This window comes from Rhinoraja longicauda, unplaced genomic scaffold, assembly GCF_053455715.1.
Source record: "Rhinoraja longicauda isolate Sanriku21f unplaced genomic scaffold, sRhiLon1.1 Scf000546, whole genome shotgun sequence".
Lineage (NCBI taxonomy): Eukaryota > Metazoa > Chordata > Chondrichthyes > Rajiformes > Arhynchobatidae > Rhinoraja > Rhinoraja longicauda.
In genome coordinates, this window is record NW_027601762.1 from 30,576 (window position 1) to 48,993 (window position 18,418).

Here is an 18,418-nt window from a genome sequence, read left to right on the forward strand (position 1 = left end):
GAAGTAATAATTAACTTTGAGGGGCAATACTTTTGGGATGAAGCAACCGGGGTTTTATAATGTTATGTTTCTTCTTTAATTGTCGTCCTCAAAGCATGGACAATTTTGGAAGAAAGCCCATTCTTTCGTAAGTGGGATAATTCCAGTTTGTTTTCTACAATGGTATAAAATGGAGAATTCCGGGAAATTTACGTAGCAATAATCAAGGGACGTTGGTATTGTTGGAATCGGGATAGCTAAAGATGCGGAAGATATGCAACCATACCATTGGGTTGACTCAGGTTTTAGTCACAAGAGTTTGGAAGTTTGAAAAGGGACTTTATAATCTACATAATTATAACAGATTAGATACAGAAGGATGTTCCTGATGACTTGGGAGTCCAGGACTATGAGTCACGGTCTAGGGATAAGGTGTAACCTATTTACAACTGAAATAATGCAAAATGTATTCTTCTAGAGAGCAGTGAACCTGTGGGTTTCCACATAAAATAATTGAAACCACTAAATCTATTCAAGAGAAATAGATCGGATAGATGCACAGAACCTCTTGCCCAGAGTAGGTGAATCAAGGACCAGAGAACATAGGTTTAAGGTGAAGGGGAAAAGATTTAATAGGAATCTGACGGTTAACCTTTTCACACAAAGGGTGGTGGGTGTATGGAACAAACTGTCACAGGTGGTAGTTGAGGCAGGGACTACCCCAACATTTATGAAGCATTTAGTCTGGCACATGGATAGGACAAGTTTGGAGGGATATGGGCCAAATGTGGGCAGGTGGGACTAGTGTAATTGGGGCATGTTGGTCGGTATGGGCAAGTTGGGCTGAAGGGCCTGTTTCTACGCTGTATCACTCTATTACTCCATAAAAACCTGGGGATTAAGAGATATGGAGAGAAAGCTGGAACAGGGTTTTGAATTTGGATAATCAGCCATGATCACCTTGAATGGTGGAAAGGCTTGAAGGGCCAAAGAGCCTACTACAGTACCTATTTTCCTGCCTTCCTATTATTCTTCGCTTTCTGCCATGGAACTGGAAGTGCACTCAAGGTAAGCTCAGTGAATTGCTGCATTTAATCCTGCTAATAGCAGCCAGAGTAGATGAACTGTTTCAACTGATGAAGTAATTTTCTCTGCCATGCCTAAATTAACTATTCTAAATGAACAAACATCTTTTTTGCCGGTGGCAATGCTGCTACATTTCAAACAGCTTTCTATGTCATCCCATGCAAATGGGTGGAAGAATCCGTAAGTTAACGCTGTGGACGTGAATTCAACAATCTCAAGGCACTTTAATGTTGGTGTTGTGTCAGGTTATCATCCCCAAACAGCAATGCTGCTCCTACTTGTCAGCTATCAATCAAAAGTAACATCACCAAGACTGCCAGTGATTCTGACAATACACCATTGACAAAGTAGTTCAGAGATACAGCGTGGAAACACACATTTCGGCCCACCAGACAGGGTTTTCATTGTGAATGGCACAGCCCCGGGGGAATGTTGTAAAGCAGAGGCATCAAGATGTGCAGGTACATAGTTCCTTTAAATGGTGTCACTGGTTGATAGGGTGGTCAAGAAGGCTTTCTGTACATTGCCCTTCATCAGTCAGAGTAGTGAGTATAGAATGCGGGATGTAATGTTACAGTTGTACACATTGGTGAGGCTGCATTTGGTGTATTGTGTTTTGTTTTGGTCATCCTGCTATAGGGAGGCTACACTCGTCCCCCTGCAGGACCTATATATCAGGAGGTGCAGATCCAGAGCAAGCAAGATCATGAGGGACCCCTGCCACCCCAGTAACGGACTGTTCCAGATGCTACGATCAGGCAAACGCCTCCGCTGTCACGCTGTAAAAACGGAGAGGATGAGACGGAGTTTCTTCCCACAGGCCATCAGGACTGTCAACTTTTATAACCCCAGAGACTAAATTTTTGTCTACACTATAGTAACTTATTAACTTTATTTATATGCTGTAACTGTAATTCTTTTTTGTGTACAATCCGCAGGCATTGCCACTTTTATTTCACTGCACATCGTGTATGTGTATGTGACAAATAAATTTGACTTGACTTGACTTGACTAGCTAAGCTGGAAAGATGCAGAGAAGATTTATGAGGATGTTGCCAGGACTTGAGAGCCTAAGCTATCGGGAGAAGCAGGACAAGCTATGACTTTATTCCTTGAAGTGCAGGAGGCTGAGGGGTGATCTTATAGAGGTGTATAAAATCACAGTGCTGTAAGGTAGAAACTATACCACTGCGCCACCGTGCTGCCCAGTGAATTAAAAATTAGTATAAGTAGAAAGGACACAAGACTACCAAGTAGAAGGACATAAAGTGTTGGGAGTAACTCAGCGGGTCAGGCAGCATCTCCACAGAACATGCAACGGTGGAGTTTTGTATTGGGACCCTTCTTCAGACTGAGTCCTTGACTAAGTAGAAATCCATTACTACCCAAAAATCAGTACATTGATGAGCTGCTGAAGATGCAAGCTCACATGTATGAAGTATCAAGCTGGTGCATTACCGCCACTGCACCATCAGATCATCTTCAAATACAGAAATAAAAACCTAAGCTGGAACTCCTCTGAGGTACTGAGAAATTGTTGGAGGTGGCAATTTTCAGATAAAAAAGTGATGAACTAAAGACCTATTTGCTCTCACAAATAGATGCAAAAAGATTCCAGGCCGTTGTTACAATGAGCATGCAGTTCTCATTAGTGCTCGGGAAGTATTTATTCTTGATCAACATCACTCAAGACAGATTGTATGAATATCATCACACTTTAGTTTGTGGAAGCTTACTGTGCACATAATGATTGCCACGATTCTACAACATATCATTGTGTAGGTTTGTAAACCACTTGTGTAGGAAAATAACTGCAGATACTGGTACAAATTGAAGGTATCACAAAAAGCTGGAGTAACTCAGCGGGTCAGGCAGCATCGCAAGAAAGAAGGAATGGGTAACGTTTCGGATCGAGACCATTCTTCAGGCTGAAGAAGGGTCTCGACCCGATATGTCATCCATTCCTTCTCTCCTGAGATGCTGCCTGACCCACTGAGTTACTCCAGCTTTTTGTAAACCACTTTGTAGTTTCCTTACCTGTGTTGTGGACAATGGATAGGTTACAGCTTTGGAAGCTGACAAAGGGCAATGTCATTAATTCATTCTAGATCAGCCTTGGCAATCCTCAAAGGTCATGCATATTTTGACGTTTAGCTTGACTACTAAGTTTAAATGATTTTGTAGATGCTTCAAATATAATTGATCTTCCAATACCAGAGTAGATTAATTGAGGACCAGAGGACATAAGTTTAAGGTGAAGGGGAAAATATAAATAGGAAACTGAGGGGTAACTTTTTCACACAAAGGATGGTGGGTGTATGGAACCAGCTGCCAGAGGAGGTAGTTGAGGCTGGGACTATCCCAACATTTAAGAAACAGTTAAGATAGGTACTTGGATAGGACAGGCTTGGAGGGATATGGACCAAACGCAGGCAGGTGGGACTAGTGTAGCTGGGACATGTTGACCGGTGTGGGCAAGTTGGGCTTTGGGGCCTGTTTCAACACTGCATCACTCTATGACTATGACATTGTTAGTTTAGTTTAGAGAAAGGATGGAAGCAGGTACTTTGGCCCACCGAGACCGTGCCAACCAGCAATCACCCATACACTATTCCTATTCTATACAATAGGGACAATTTTCAGAAGCCAATTAACCTACAAACCCGCATATCTTCGGAATATGAGATGAAAGCAGAGCACCCAGAGAAAGCCCACGCAGTCACAGAGAGAACGTACAAACTCCATACAGTCAACACGCATAGTCAGGATCGAACCCGGGTCTCTGGTGTTGTAAGGCAGCAACTCTACCACTGTGCCGCCCTGCTAATGGAATAGTGGGAAGAAGGGAATGAAAGAATCTATATTTTGTTGGCTTGAAGGAGCAGATGTCGTTTTGCTTGTGGTTCCATTGTAACTTTCATGCATTTAACCTTACTTTGTGGTCACTTGCGTAATCCACAATAATATTTTGCAACCTCTGGGTCCAGAGGAAAAAATGCTGGCAGGTTGAGCCAAGCAGAAACAGCAAACCACATGAATGGTAAGGGATTGGAATGGCAAGTCTGAACAAAAGGTTGCTAACTTTTAAAACCAATTAGCCATCACAAAGGAACTGGCAGTTTCCCAAGTTTAATGTTCATCATCAAACAACCTACAAAAGCTTAAGTCTCTATGACATTTGTTTTCAAGCGACCATACTGTAAATAATATAAGAAAATAACTGCAGATGCTGGTACAAATCGAAGGTATTTATTCACAAAATGCTGGAGTAACTGTAAATAATGATTATGTTTATGAATTTGAACCATCATACAGAGTATGGAAACAGTCAGACAAAGAAATATATTGAGACTCACCGGCGTTCATTGCTTTAAATTTCTGCTTTAGTTCCCGTGGTGTGAGGCGATATTGATCGAGTCCATCATTCCAATAAACACGGTCAAGAACTTGCAAATCTCCACCGACCAACCATTTGCCACTCTGCATCACCATCTGTTGGTTCCATAAGGGTAGAGAAATCAATCACTGTTACGTTTCAAAACAGCCAAGCAATAACAAACTATAAGCAGGTGAAACTCAAAAAGACTCTAGATGCTGGGTCGACACAAAATGCTGGAGTAACTCAGCGGGACAGGCCAGCATCTCTGGAGAGAAGGAATGGGTGACGTTTTGGGTCGAGACCCTTCTTCAGACTGATGTCAGGGGAGTGGGCGGGACAGAGATAGAATGTAGTCAGAGACAGTAAGACTGGTGGGAGAACTGGGAAGGGGTAGGGGATGGAGAGAGAGGGAAAGCAAGGGATATTTGAAGTTAGAGAAGTCAATATTCATACCACTGGGTGTCAGCTACGCAAGCAAAATATGAGGTGCTGTTCCTCCAATTTGCACTGGGCCTCACTCTGACAATGGAGGAGGCCAAGGACAGAAAGGTCAAATTGGGAATGGGAGGGGGAGTTAAAGTGCTGAGCAACCAGGAGATCTGGTAGGTTAAGGCAGACTGAGCGGAGGTGTTCAGCGAAACGATCGCCGAGCCTGCGCTTGGTCTCGCTGATATACAGGAGTTGACACCTGGAACAGCGGATACAGTAGATGAGGTTGGAGAAGGTGCAAACGCTCAGTCCGCCTTAACCTACCTGATCTCCCTATCGAGACCCTTTTTCAGACTGATGTCGGGGGGGGGGGGGGAATAGGTAGATAAGAAAGTGAGAAGGTGTGAAAACAGGACATAGGGAATGGAGATCAAGGAAGATGTAGAATAGATCATTGTTAGCTGGGAAAAGGTAATAAAGCAAACATGTACACTACATGCCGACTACATTATATCTCTATTTGCTTTGTTGTTACCTTCTCCCAGCTAACAATGATCTGTTCTACATTTTCCTTGATCTCCATTCCCTTTGCCCTGTTTTTACACCTTCACATTTCCTTATCTATCTATCTCCCTCCCCCGACGTCAGTCTGAAGAAGGTTCTCGACCCGAAACGACACCCATTCTTTCTCTCCAGAGATGCTGCTTGTCCCTCTGAGTTACTCCAACATTTTGTGTCTATCGTAGGTATGCAGGCAGTTCTGTTGTGCTGCTGCAAGTAAGAATTTCATTGTTCTATCTGGGACATATGACAAGAAAACACTCTGAACATAGTTCCTTGAAAGTATCGTCACAGATTGATATGGTGGGCAATAGAGTGGTTGAGGGATAAATAAGATCTCTGATACAACTTAAGTCTTTGATCAAATTTTTGGACATCAGCATTCAGGAATCGCTTCTTCCCTTTTGTTATCAGACTTCGAAACTTTCCTTTCATAAGGTAGGGTGCAGTCCGGATTCTGCAGACATTGGACATTTTCTCTGGAACAGTTATGCTATGATGCTGAGAACTATATTCTGCACTCCGATATCTTTCTCTTCATTCTAAATTTTGTACTTGTGGCTGGCTTGATTGGTTCATGAACTGTATTATCTGATCTGCTTGGATAGTGTGCAAACAAAAGCTTTTCACTGTACCTCAGTACATGTGTCAAAAATAAACCTAAACCTCTTGTAACTAAGTAGATTTTATTTGAAAATGTACGTGTGAAGTGTCTAGATTAGTTAATTTTGTATATGGCTTTGAGAGATATTTTGTGGCTTTGTGTGATACTCGTCGACTCCAGTAGTACATTGTGGACTGACCAAATCTCATTGCTGCATTCACATTTACTACAGAAACCTAACTAGTGCATACTGCTGAGGGATAAATAATGTTTCAATTCAACATCCCCAATCACCACTTATTCAGATGTCACTCACTCATGTGGCCAATTCAAATTCCTGCATTTCTTACATGAAGCATACGCAGTCACAAGTTATAGGAGTAGAGTTAGGCCATTCGGCCCATCGCGTCTACTCCGCCATTCAATCATGGCTGATCTCTGCCACCTAATCCCATTTTCCTGTCTTCTCCCCATAACGACACCCATTCTAATCAAGAACTTGTCTATCTCTGCCTTAAAAATATCCATTGATGGTTTCCACAGCCCTCTGTGGAAATGAGTTCCAGATTAACTACTAGACTGTGGGCCGAGGTGCCTTTTTGTTTCATGTCATGACCCACATCCCATATAGACCTGTATTTATAACATATTGTGTAAAATATTATAGAAATTATATCTGAAACTCGTCAAGAACAAAACCTGCACATATTTTTAAAATAGGGAAAAAACCTCCAAAATCTTGTCAATTTTCCAAGTAGTAATTGACCAATCAAAGCACATTTGCCATTGAGTCGGACGCTAATTGACCAATCATGTGCTACGTTTCAGGCTAGCTAGGCAGGGAGCCCACTGAGATCATGACGGAGAGTATTTTGTCTATCTTCGGTTTAAACCAGCATCTGCAGTTCCTTCCTACGCACTAGCACAAAGGAAGATGGTTGTGGTGACTGGAGGTCATCTCAGCCACAGAACATCTCTGCAGGAGTTCCTCAGCTTCGTGTCCAGGGCTCAGCCACATTCAGCTGCTTCATCAATTACCTTTCTTTAGTCGTAAGGTCAGAAGGAGGGATGTGCGCTGATGATTGCACAATGTTCAGCACCATTTATGACTCCACAGATACTGAAGCTATTCTACGTCCAAATGCCGAAAGACCTGAGCCATGTCTGACAATAGGCTGATGGCGGCAAGTAAGATTCACCCACACAAGTGCTAGGCTGTGACAATAACAAACAAGAAAATCCAACTATCATCTCCTGAGGTTCACTGGGATTTACTTAACCGAATCCGCAATATAGATATCTGGGGATTATCATTAACCAGAAACTGAACTAGATTACTCTTTACACAAAGTGGCTAAAAAAGCAGGTTGGGGGCTAGTAATCTTGCAGCAAGCAGGGTGGCATGGTTGCGCAGCAGTAGTGTTGCTGCCTTACAGCACTTACACTGCCAGAGACCCAGGTTCAATCCCGACTATGGGTACTGTCTGTAGGGGGTTTGTACGTTCCCCCCGTGACCTGCGTGGGTTTTCTCCGAGATCTTTGGTTCCTTCACACACTCCAAAGACGTAGAGGTTTGTGGGTTAATTGGCTTGGTATAAATGTAAATTGTCCCTAGTGTGTGTAGGAATAGTGTTAATGGTTTGGTATAAAAGTAAATTGTCCCTCGTGTGTGTAGGATGGTGTTGAGGAGCGGGGTTCGCTGGTTGGTGCGGACTCTGTGGGCCGAAGAGCCTGTTTCCACACTGCAACTCTAAACTAAACTAAAGCAAGCAACTCCCCTCCTAACTCCCCAAAACCTGTCCCCCATCGACAAAGTTCAAGTCAGGAGCGTGGTGGAATACTCTCCATTTGTCCAGATAGACAATAGACAATAGACAATAGGTGCAGGAGTAGGCCATTCAGCCCTTCGAGCCAGCACCGCCATTCAATGCGATCATGGCTGATCACTCTCAATCAGTACCCCGTTCCTGCCTTCTCCCCATACCCCCTCACTCCGCTATCCTTAAGAGCTCTATCCAGCTCTCTCTTGAAAGCATCCAACGAACTGGCCTCCACTGCCTTCTGAGGCAGAGAATTCCACACCTTCACCACCCTCTGACTGAAAAAGTTCTTCCTCATCTCCGTTCTAAATGGCCTACCCCTTATTCTCAAACTGTGGCCCCTTGTTCTGGACTCCCCCAACATTGGGAACATGTTATCTGCCTCTAATGTGTCCAATCCCCTAATTATCTTATATGTTTCAATAAGATCCCCCCTCATCCTTCTAAATTCCAGTGTATACAAGCCCAATCGCTCCAGCCTTTCAACATACGACAGTCCCGCCATTCCGGGAATTAACCTAGTGAACCTACGCTGCACGCCCTCCATAGCAAGAATATCCTTCCTCAAATTTGGAGACCAAAACTGCACACAGTACTCCAGGTGCAGTCTCACCAGGGCCCGGTACAACTGTAGAAGGACCTCTTTGCTCCTATACTCAACTCCTCTTGTTACGAAGGCCAACATTCCATTGGCTTTCTTCACTGCCTGCTGAACCTGCATGCTTCCTTTCATTGACTGATGCACTAGGACACCCAGATCTCGTTGAACTCCCCCTCCTCCTAACTTGACACCATTCAGATAATAATCTGCCTTTCTATTCTTACTTCCAAAGTGAATAACCTCACACTTACCTACATTAAACTGCATCTGCCATGTATCCGCCCACTCACACAACCTGTCCAAGTCACCCTGCAGCCTTATTGCATCTTCCTCACAATTCACACTACCCCCCAACTTAGTATCATCTGCAAATTTGCTAATGGTACTTTTAATCCCTTCGTCTAAGTCATTAATGTATATTGTAAATAGCTGGGGTCCCAGCACCGAACCTTGCGGTACCCCACTGGTCACTGCCTGCCATTCCGAAAGGGACCCATTTATCCCCACTCTTTGCTTTCTGTCTGTCAACCAATTTTCTATCCATGTCAGTACCCTACCCCCAATACCATGTGCCCTAATTTTGCCCACTAATCTCCTATGTGGGACCTTGTCGAAGGCTTTCTGAAAGTCGAGGTACACCACATCCACTGACTCTCCCTTGTCAATTTTCCTAGTTACATCCTCAAAAAATTCCAGTAGATTTGTCAAGCATGATTTCCCCTTCGTAAATCCATGCTGACTCGGAATGATCCCGTTACTGCTATCCAAATGCTCAGCAATTTCGTCTTTTATAATTGACTCCAGCATCTTCCCCACCACTGATGTCAGACTAACTGGTCTATAATTACCCGTTTTCTCTCTCCCTCCTTTCTTAAAAAGTGGGATAACATTTGCTATCCTCCAATCCACAGGAACTGATCCTGAATCTATAGAACATTGAAAAATGATCTCCAATGCTTCCACTATTTCTAGAGCCACCTCCTTAAGTACTCTGGGATGCAGACCATCAGGCCCTGGGGATTTATCAGCCTTCAGTCCCATCAGTCTACCCAAAACCATTTCCTGCCTAATGTGGATTTCCTTCAGTTCCTCCATCATCCTAGGTTCTCCGGCCCCTAGAACATTTGAGCACATCTTCAACGATACTCAAGAACCTTGATACCAAACAGGGCACAGTGGTCCTCTTAATTGATACCCATTCACATTCATCCACTCACCCCACCCCTGACACAGAGTGGCAGCAGTTTGCACCATCTACAGGATGCTCTGGAGCAAGTCATTGAAACTCTTGAGAAGGCACCTTCCAAATCCATAAGAAGGACTAGGGCAGCCAAAGCATGGAGACACCACCACCAGGAAGTTGCCCTGCTAGACAGACACCATCCCCACTTGGAAACGTGTCCCTGTTCCTTCACTGTTGATGGGTCAAAGTCCTGGAACTCACTCACTCACGAACAACACAAGGATTGCAGCGATTCAAGAAGGCAGCTCACCTGCACCTTCTCAAGAGCATCTAGACATGAGTAATTCAATGCTGGCACAGCCTGTGATGCTCACATCCCTTGAATGAATGTTTTAAATAAAGAGTGCATTCATCGATACCAATTTAAGAACGGGAATTCACAGATTAAGAAGTTCTCTGTCCAATTTAGTTTTCATATCAACACAAACAGAATATCTCTGCAGTAAATCCTGGCAAAACCCCGCAGTTCGTGTTCAGAATTCTCTCTCTGAGCTCCCGGAAAGCCGTGGAAAAACCAGGACTGGAGCAGGCCAGAGCGGGGTCTCGTGGATCGACAGAGCCCGCGGCTGACTTTTTCTAATTAGCTTAATTAATTAATGTGCAACTTTTTGCACTGACGAGTGATGAATTCCTTCTCAATGATTTTTTTACCTAAATCTGTGCCAGATTTCAAGTAGGTACCAGCGATGGGGCACAAAAGTCATAATCTAGACACATTTTCAATGTTCGGCCCGCCTCACCTTGGAGCTCACCTTTTTAAAAGAACACCCTTTAATTCTGAGACTAATACCTCTGGTCCTAGTCTCTCCCACCATTGGAAACATCCTTTCCACATACACTATCTATGCCTATAACTTTGCCTATGCCTATACTATCTGCATTATATCAACAGTTATCTTAACCTGAATGTCATACAGATCAAAAGATAGGAATAAAATCTTATATTTAGCAGAACCTTAATGTAAGGGTGTTCTTTGCAGGTTGTGCCCCACTGACGGGCACAGCGCTCCTCATTCCTGTGCTCGTAGAATTCCGGGTTTCGAAGGATAGCCACTCGGCGCCCATCATACACCAACGCAAAGGCAGTACAACCATCCAACCGTTCTTTGTCTTCGTCCATCACTGTCAGGACAATGGGCACTGACAGGTTAATGAGACCTCCTGTCAAGGAGCAGAAGAGAGCATTAGCTATAAGGAGGTTGCACAAACTATGATTGTTTTCTATGAACTTCAGAGGTTAAAGGGGAGACCTGATAGAAGCTTATAAAATTATGAAACATGGAAAAATAGGTGCAGGAGTAGGCCATTCGGCCTGTCGAGCCAGCGCCGCCATTCATCATCTAAAACCAGTACCCGTTCCTGCATTTTCCCCATATCCCTTGATTCCAAATATGAATTCCATTTCTCTCTGCATAGCTGATATAGCTGTTGCCTCACAGCGACAGAGACATGACCTCCGATGCTGTCTGTGTGGAGTTTGCACATAAAGTTGGATGAGTACAGGAATATAGTGAATGGTTACATCTGCATTTATAGCAGCTGACATTTTATTAAACTTCTACAAGCAACATTCACAGTTTCTCACTCCATGAAATTTACAACTGCCACAATAAGAATGTGTAAACTTACATGTAAGGGAAAGGTATTCGTTGTCTGCAATATGATTTGAGCTTTAAACTCACACCTAACGAATGAAATCTTACCATCCAACAAGCAGCCAAAATGAAGACACTGCAAAAATTCTCGCTCTCGCATGAAGCCATTGAGTGGGGTAGCCCAACCCTCAGCCAGAACCTGCACCCACTGCATATCCACCTGGAACAGAAAAAGAGAAGTTGCAGAGGATTTATTTTCAAAATAATTGTGATCAGCTTTTGTCAGAACAAAACCGTGCAAAATAATATCTACCGTGGTCCTGAACATGTAGGGGAATGATTCTAATAAATTACTTGGTCCAGATCCAAAAGATAGCCTATCCATCTTCTCTGGAGATGTTGCATGACCTGTTGAGTTGCTTCAGCACTATGTATCCTTTTTATCACACAGGAATAGGCCTTTTGGTCCACAATGTCCATGCTGAACATGGTGCCAAATTAAACTAATCTCTTCCTGCAAGTATTCCATATCCTTCCATGCTCTCCACATGCTTAACTAAAAGCTTCTTAAATGCTACCGTCGTGTCTGATTCCACCACCACCCCTGGCAGCGCATTCCAGGCACCCACCACCCTCTGAGTGGGGGAAAAAAAACACCTTTATGTATCAGGCTCTCCCACTAGTGAAAACGCCTCAGCATTTAACCTGTCAAGCTCTTTAGGATCTTATATGTTTGAATAAGGTTGCCTTATTCTTCTAAACTCCAAGAGATACAGGGCCAAACCGTTTAGTCTCTCTCAGTAGGACAACCTCTCACCTTCAAATTAGCCCAGTGATTCTCTTTTGTACTGCTTTTTTTTGTACTATCTTTTTTTAAGGCAAGGAGTTCAAAACTGTAAGAAATATCACAGGCAAAGCCTCACCAAAACCCTGTATTATTGCAACAAAACCTTTCTATTTTTAAACTCCAACTTCTTGGCAACAAGAAGTTCTTGGCAACGTCAAATTTTTAAGCAGAAAACAAGGTGCTGGAGGAACTCAGTGAATCCAACTGAACCATTCCCTCCACAGATGCTGCCTGACCAGCTAAGTTTCTCCAGCACTGTATTTTTCACTCAGGATCCAGGATGGTTTTTTAAACCAATATATAGAGGAATCGACTAGAGGGCAGGCCATCCTAGACTGGGTATTGTGTAATGAGGAAGGAGTAGTTGCCGATCAATGTCGTGCAAAGCCGCTTGGGCAACAGTGCACATAATATGGTGGAATTCTGCATTAGGATGGAGAGTGACACAGTTAATTCAGAGACTAGGGTCCTGAACTTGAATAAAGGAGACTTTCAAGATATGAGACAGGAATTGGCTAGGATAGATTGGCAAATTATACTTAAAGGGTTGACGGTGGAGATGCAATGGCAAAGATTTAAAGACCGCATGGATGAACTGCAAAATTCGTTCATCCCTGTCTGGCAAAAAAAAAACGGGGAAGGCGGCTCAACCGTGGCTAACGAGGGAAGTCAAGGATAGCGTTAAATCCAAGGAAGAGGCATATAAATTGGCCAGAGGAAGCAGCAAGCGGACTGGGAGAAATTTAGAACTCAACAGAGGAGGACAAATGGGTTAATTAAGGGGGGGGGAGGAAGGCATGAAAGAAAGCTTATGGGGAATATAAAAACTGACTCTAAAAGCTTCTTCAGATATGTAAAAAGGAAAAGATTAGTGAAGACCAATGTAGGTCACTTACAATCAGAGACAGTTGAATTTATAGTGGGAAACAACAAAATGGTAGAACAGTTAAACGAGTACTTTGGTTCTGTCTTCACTAAGGAAGACACAAACAATCTCCCAGAAATACTAGGGGACCGAGGATCTAGTGGGAGGGAGGAAGAAGGGAATCCACATTAGGCAGGAAATGGTGTTAGGTAAACTGTTGGGACTGAAGGCAGATAAACCCCCAGGGCCTGATGGTCTGCATCCCAGAGTCCTCAAGGAGATGCATTGGTGATCATTTTCCAATGTTCTATAGACTCTCGATAAGTTCCTGCGGGCTGGAGGGTAGCTAACATAACTCAATTTTTTAAGAAAGAAGGGAGACAAAAAACAGGGAATTATAGACCAGTTAGCCTTACATCGGTAGTGGGGAAGATGCTTAAGTCGATTATTAGATGTTATAGCAGCGCATTTACAAAACAATGACAGGATCGGTCAAAGTCAGCATGGATTTATGAAGGGGAAATCATGCTTGATTAATCTTCTGGAATTTTTTGAGGATGTAACAAGTAGAATGGATAAGGGAGAGCCAGTGGATGTGGTGTATCTGGACTTTCAAACAGCCTTTGACAAGGTCCCGCAAGGGATTAGTGTGCAAAATTAGACCACATGGTATTGGGGGTAGGGTATTGACATGGATAGAGAACTGGTTGGCAGACAGGAAGCAAAGAGTAGGAATTAACGGGTCGTTTTCAGAATGGCAGGCAGCGACTAGTGGGGTGCCGCAAGGCTCGGTGCTGGGATCCCAGTTATTTACAATATATATTAACGATTTAGACAAGGGAATTAATTGTAACATCTCCAAGTTTGCGGATGACGCAAAGCTGGGTGGCAGTGTGAGCTGCGAGGATGCTATGAGGCTGCAGGGTGAATTGGATAGGTTGGGTGAGTGAGCAGTTGCATGGGAGATGCAGTACAATGTGGATCAATGTGAGGTTATCCACTTTGGTGGCAAAAACAGGAAGGAAGATTATTATCTGAATGGTGTCAGATTAGGAAAAGGGGAGGTGCAACGAGACCTGGAAGTGCTTGTACATCAGTCACTGAAAGTAAGCATGCAGGTACAGCAGGCAATGAAGCAAGGAGGTCCTACTGCAGTTGTACAGGGCCCTGGTGAGACCGCACCTGGAGTATTGTGTGCAATTTTGGTCTCCTAATTTGAGGGAGGACATTATTGCTATTGAGGGACCGCAGCGTAGGTTCACCAGGTTAATTCCCGGGATAGCGGGACTGACATATGATGAAAGAATGGGTCGACTGGGGTTGCATTCACTGGAATTAGAAGGATGAGAGGGGATCTTATAGAAACATATAAAATTCTTAAAGGATTGGACAGGCTAGATGCAGGAAAAACGTTCCCGATGTTGGGGGAGTCCAGAACCAGGGGTCACAGTTTAAGAATAAGGGCCAGGCCATTTAAGACTGAGATGAGGAAAAACGTTTTCACCCAGAGAGTTGTGAATCTGGAATTTTCTGCCACAGAAGGCAGTGGAGGCCAATTCACGGGATGTTTTCAAGCGTTAGATTTAGCTCTTAAGGCTAAAGGAATCAAGGGATATGGGGAAAAAGCAGGAACGGGGTAGTGATTTTAGATGATCAGCCATGATCATATTGAATGGCGGTGCTGGCTCGAAGGGCCAAATGGCCTACTCCTGCACCTATTTTTCTGTTTCTATGATTCAAGTATCTGCAGTTTCTTGTGTTGCCAAAATTTCAAGATTTCTTAACTATTTGCCAGACCTGCCTGCTAGCTTTTTGTGACTCATGCACTCGAACACCTAGATCCCTCTGTACTTGACTCACTTGCCATCTCATTTCAATAATAATCTTCCTTTTGAATTCTCTTATCAAAGTGCATGGCCTCACCCTTCCCCACATTGAACTCCATTTCCCCTTCTTTTTACCCACTAGCTCAATCTGTATCCTGAGGCAGAATCACATATAGTTTTTTCAGCTGACTGGATAGCATGCAACAAAAAGCATTTCACTATACTTCAGTACATGCGATAATAATAAACTAAACTAAACAATATCCTTGTCACAACATGCCCTTCCACCTAGATACAAGGAACTGCAGATGCTGGTTTACAAAAAACACATAAAGTGTTAGAGTAACTCAGCAAGTCGGATACCATCTCTGGAGAGCATTTGACGAAGGGTTCCATTTTGGGTTGGAACCCTTCTTCAAATTTGGAAACCTTACATACTGTTTCTTCCTCCACATCATTAATGTAAATATTGAACAAATGCTGGCCATTGTTCAATAATTGAAATACTGATCTCTGTGCTATTTCACTAATTACTTCCATGCTGTCTGATAAAGGTCCATTTACTCCAACTCTCTTTTCTATGAGACGAACAGTTTTCAATCCATTCTAATGTACTTACTCCAAAACTATGGGCTTTTAAATTTATGCACCAGCCTCCCAAGCGGCACCTTCTCAAATGCCTTTTGGAAATCAAAATACACTACATCTACAGGTTCCCCTTTAACAACTCTCCCTGTTAATCCTCAAAGAAATCAAGCAAATTTGTCAGACATTATTTACCTTTCAAAAAATTCACGTTGGCTTGGTTTAATTATGTTCAGCTTTCCTAAATGATTACACTTAATTTCTCTTTGATTATTGACTCTAGCATCTTGCCAATTATAGCTCTTAAACTATTGTAGTTCCCTGCCTTTTGCGTTTTTGAACAAGGGCTTCACTTTGGTTGGATTCCAATCTTCTGGTACTCTCTTCTCCCGAGGTAACTAGGTAATCTATTTTGTGCATGTTTTGCTTCTGGTATTTTTATAAGAATACTAAGGGAACTGGTTCAATGAATCCTAAAACCAATGCATCAAAAATGCATCAAATCCTTAAATTGTTCTTCCCAAAGAACAATCCTCTTTCTAGGGATTAAGTGTTAGTCACAGAGGCAACACAACAAATTATATTTGGCAAACTAACAGAATAAGAAGGTAAAGTGTTAGCGGCTTTGGAATAGAAGGTACTGAGGGAATTGCATCGGTCGAGAGGAACAAAAATCTTCACTGAAATAATCAGTCTTCATACAATAACTAATCATATCAAAAGGTGTAAGGTACGACATGAGATGCTTTAATGCTTATGATGCATGTTAAACACTAATCCCCACATCTACCAATTTCTATCTTGGGATCTTTAACATCCACCTCCACCTGGTTTAGCAGCTCAGTTGAAGGTACGGGTCCAACACAGATGATAGCCTAGGTTACAGGTTCAACTTCTGGTACAGGGATTGAACTTATCATCTTCTCTGAGGCAAGAGGGCCACCACCACCAGCTGGACCTGTGAAAAGTGGTACGAAGAATGCTCCTACCTTCCCGATTTCCAGGGCTGGCAAGGTGTCTGCATCGGCTCTAGCGAGGTCAATCTTGTTTTCTGGGACAAACAGTTCCTTTATTTCGGCATAAGAGTCTACAGGAACAATGTCCTATTTGAAACATTAAAAAAAAACAATACCATGTTAGTAGCAACACTGGATAACTTAACAGCCTGTCCCACTTAGGCAATTTTTTTGGCGACTGCCGGCGACTGTCAAAGTCGTAGCAGATCGCTGAACCTTTCTTTTACCCGACGACAATGACCACGACAATGCCGATTCAGGTCGAGATTACAGCTTCTTCTGAAACACTGCGAAAATTCCCACGCTGTCAATGCTTCTCCGGCGTCCTGGTTTTCGTCGAAATCACTGACAAGTCGGTAAGTACTTGAGAGTTTTGAACTATAACACCTTGTATGGGTTACTTAAAAACCAAGCTTCACTGTAACAAGGAATAAAATGGATTTACCTCCAGTTTACTAATAGCTGTATTAAAAAAAAAAAAGTGGTTCAGTGGATTTTTGTGAAAAGTGTGTGGGCATTCTTTGAAAATATAAGGGAGATGCATATCTGGTTTCTGGGTTGAATATCTGGGTTTGGAGCCCACTTTAAATGTAATGGCTGAGGCCAAAAACATCGCAAAAATTCCCACGCTTACCTGACCGTCAAACTGTCGCCTCCAATCTACCTGTCAAATGTCCTGACAGTAAATAAACCCGTTAAACACAAGCATTTAATGGTATTTTGTAATGACTTTGCTTATTTTAATATTATATGCTTCTAAATGCATCTTAAGAGAACCGATCAAACCTGGGGACAGCATGCGACAGCGACCGCAATAAGCTACGATACCTGGCGACAAGCCAGCTGTCGCCGAGAAATTTCAAACTGTTTGATTTCTCAGCGATGCGCCGAGATCCACTACGATCCACTACGATCTTTGGAAGACTCCTCACGATCATGCCCGCGACACCCTGGCGAACTGTCGGCGACAGCCTAGTCGCCGGCAGTCGCCTTAAAATCGCCCAAATGGGACAGGCCGTTTAAGCTAATTTCTACAGCACAAAAATACTGGAAGTTTTGGGCCTATAGTGCCATCCTGTGCTCACAGGCAGTATAACAGGTTGTTAATAAAAGCAAATCAACAAATTACAGACTTATTAAACCACTGTCACAAATACGTCATTTACAGGTCCATGGAGCAGACGATATTTCATAAAGATCCGTGACTTCAATCTACAAGTACGGCGACTTTACAAAGATGAGTACAGGGAAAGCAACAGCCAAAATCATGGTCAACCTCGAAGGAAAGGTGAAAATTCTCCATCACAGAGACATCCAACAAGACATTGACTTAAATCCGCTTCATGCTAGGGGCTGGAGGGTGTGGCTGGGTGGTAAGCCACAACATTACATCACTTTGACTACCTCGTTAACTTACAAGTGCATCAAAACAGATGTATACTGAAGGATAAACACATTAAATGCAGAATTCACTCTTTTTTAAAAGTCAAATCTTTAGATTGTTCTCCCACCACTTCCCCAATGAACACCCTGTTCTCCATGAGAAGATGCAGTGCAGGAGTAACTCAGCGGGTCAGGCAGCATCTCTGCCCCAGTACTTTGTGTCCTCTTTTGTAAACCAGCATCTATAGTTCCTTGTTTCTACCCTATTCTCCATGGATTGGTATTAGACATCAAGATGAGAAACTGATAAGTAGGTTAGATTTATGCCATGCTACTCAAGAAGTTGCATTGCAAGAGCAACTGCAAAATATTCTGCTTATTAGAAAAATATTAAGTAAAACAAAGTGTTGGTCTGCAAAGAAATGAGCAGATTTAGCATTGATGGAAAAAAACAGAGTGTTGTTCCTGGAGAAGAGAAATAAAAGCAAAAAATACTGCAAATGTTCAGGATATCAGGCAGCAAAAAATACTGCAAATGTTCAGGATGTCAGGCAGCAAAAAATACTGCAAATGTTCAGGATGTCAGGCAGCACTGTGAT

General features: G+C 43.0%; 1 protein-coding gene across 1 annotated transcript in view; it reads right to left on the reverse strand.

Annotated features, from left to right (window-relative positions):
* The window catches only part of LOC144591079 (bifunctional 3'-phosphoadenosine 5'-phosphosulfate synthase 1-like), a 48,132-nt gene that overhangs the window by 15,726 nt on the left and 13,988 nt on the right, over positions 1-18,418 (reverse strand). Inside the window, exons 5-8 of the mRNA XM_078395399.1 lie at positions 16,410-16,523; positions 11,406-11,517; positions 10,658-10,863; positions 4,422-4,557 (exon numbers count right to left, since the gene is read on the reverse strand). Of these exons, the coding sequence (XP_078251525.1) occupies positions 4,422-4,557; positions 10,658-10,863; positions 11,406-11,517; positions 16,410-16,523 (568 nt within the window). The remainder of the gene's footprint in view (positions 1-4,421; positions 4,558-10,657; positions 10,864-11,405; positions 11,518-16,409; positions 16,524-18,418) is intronic.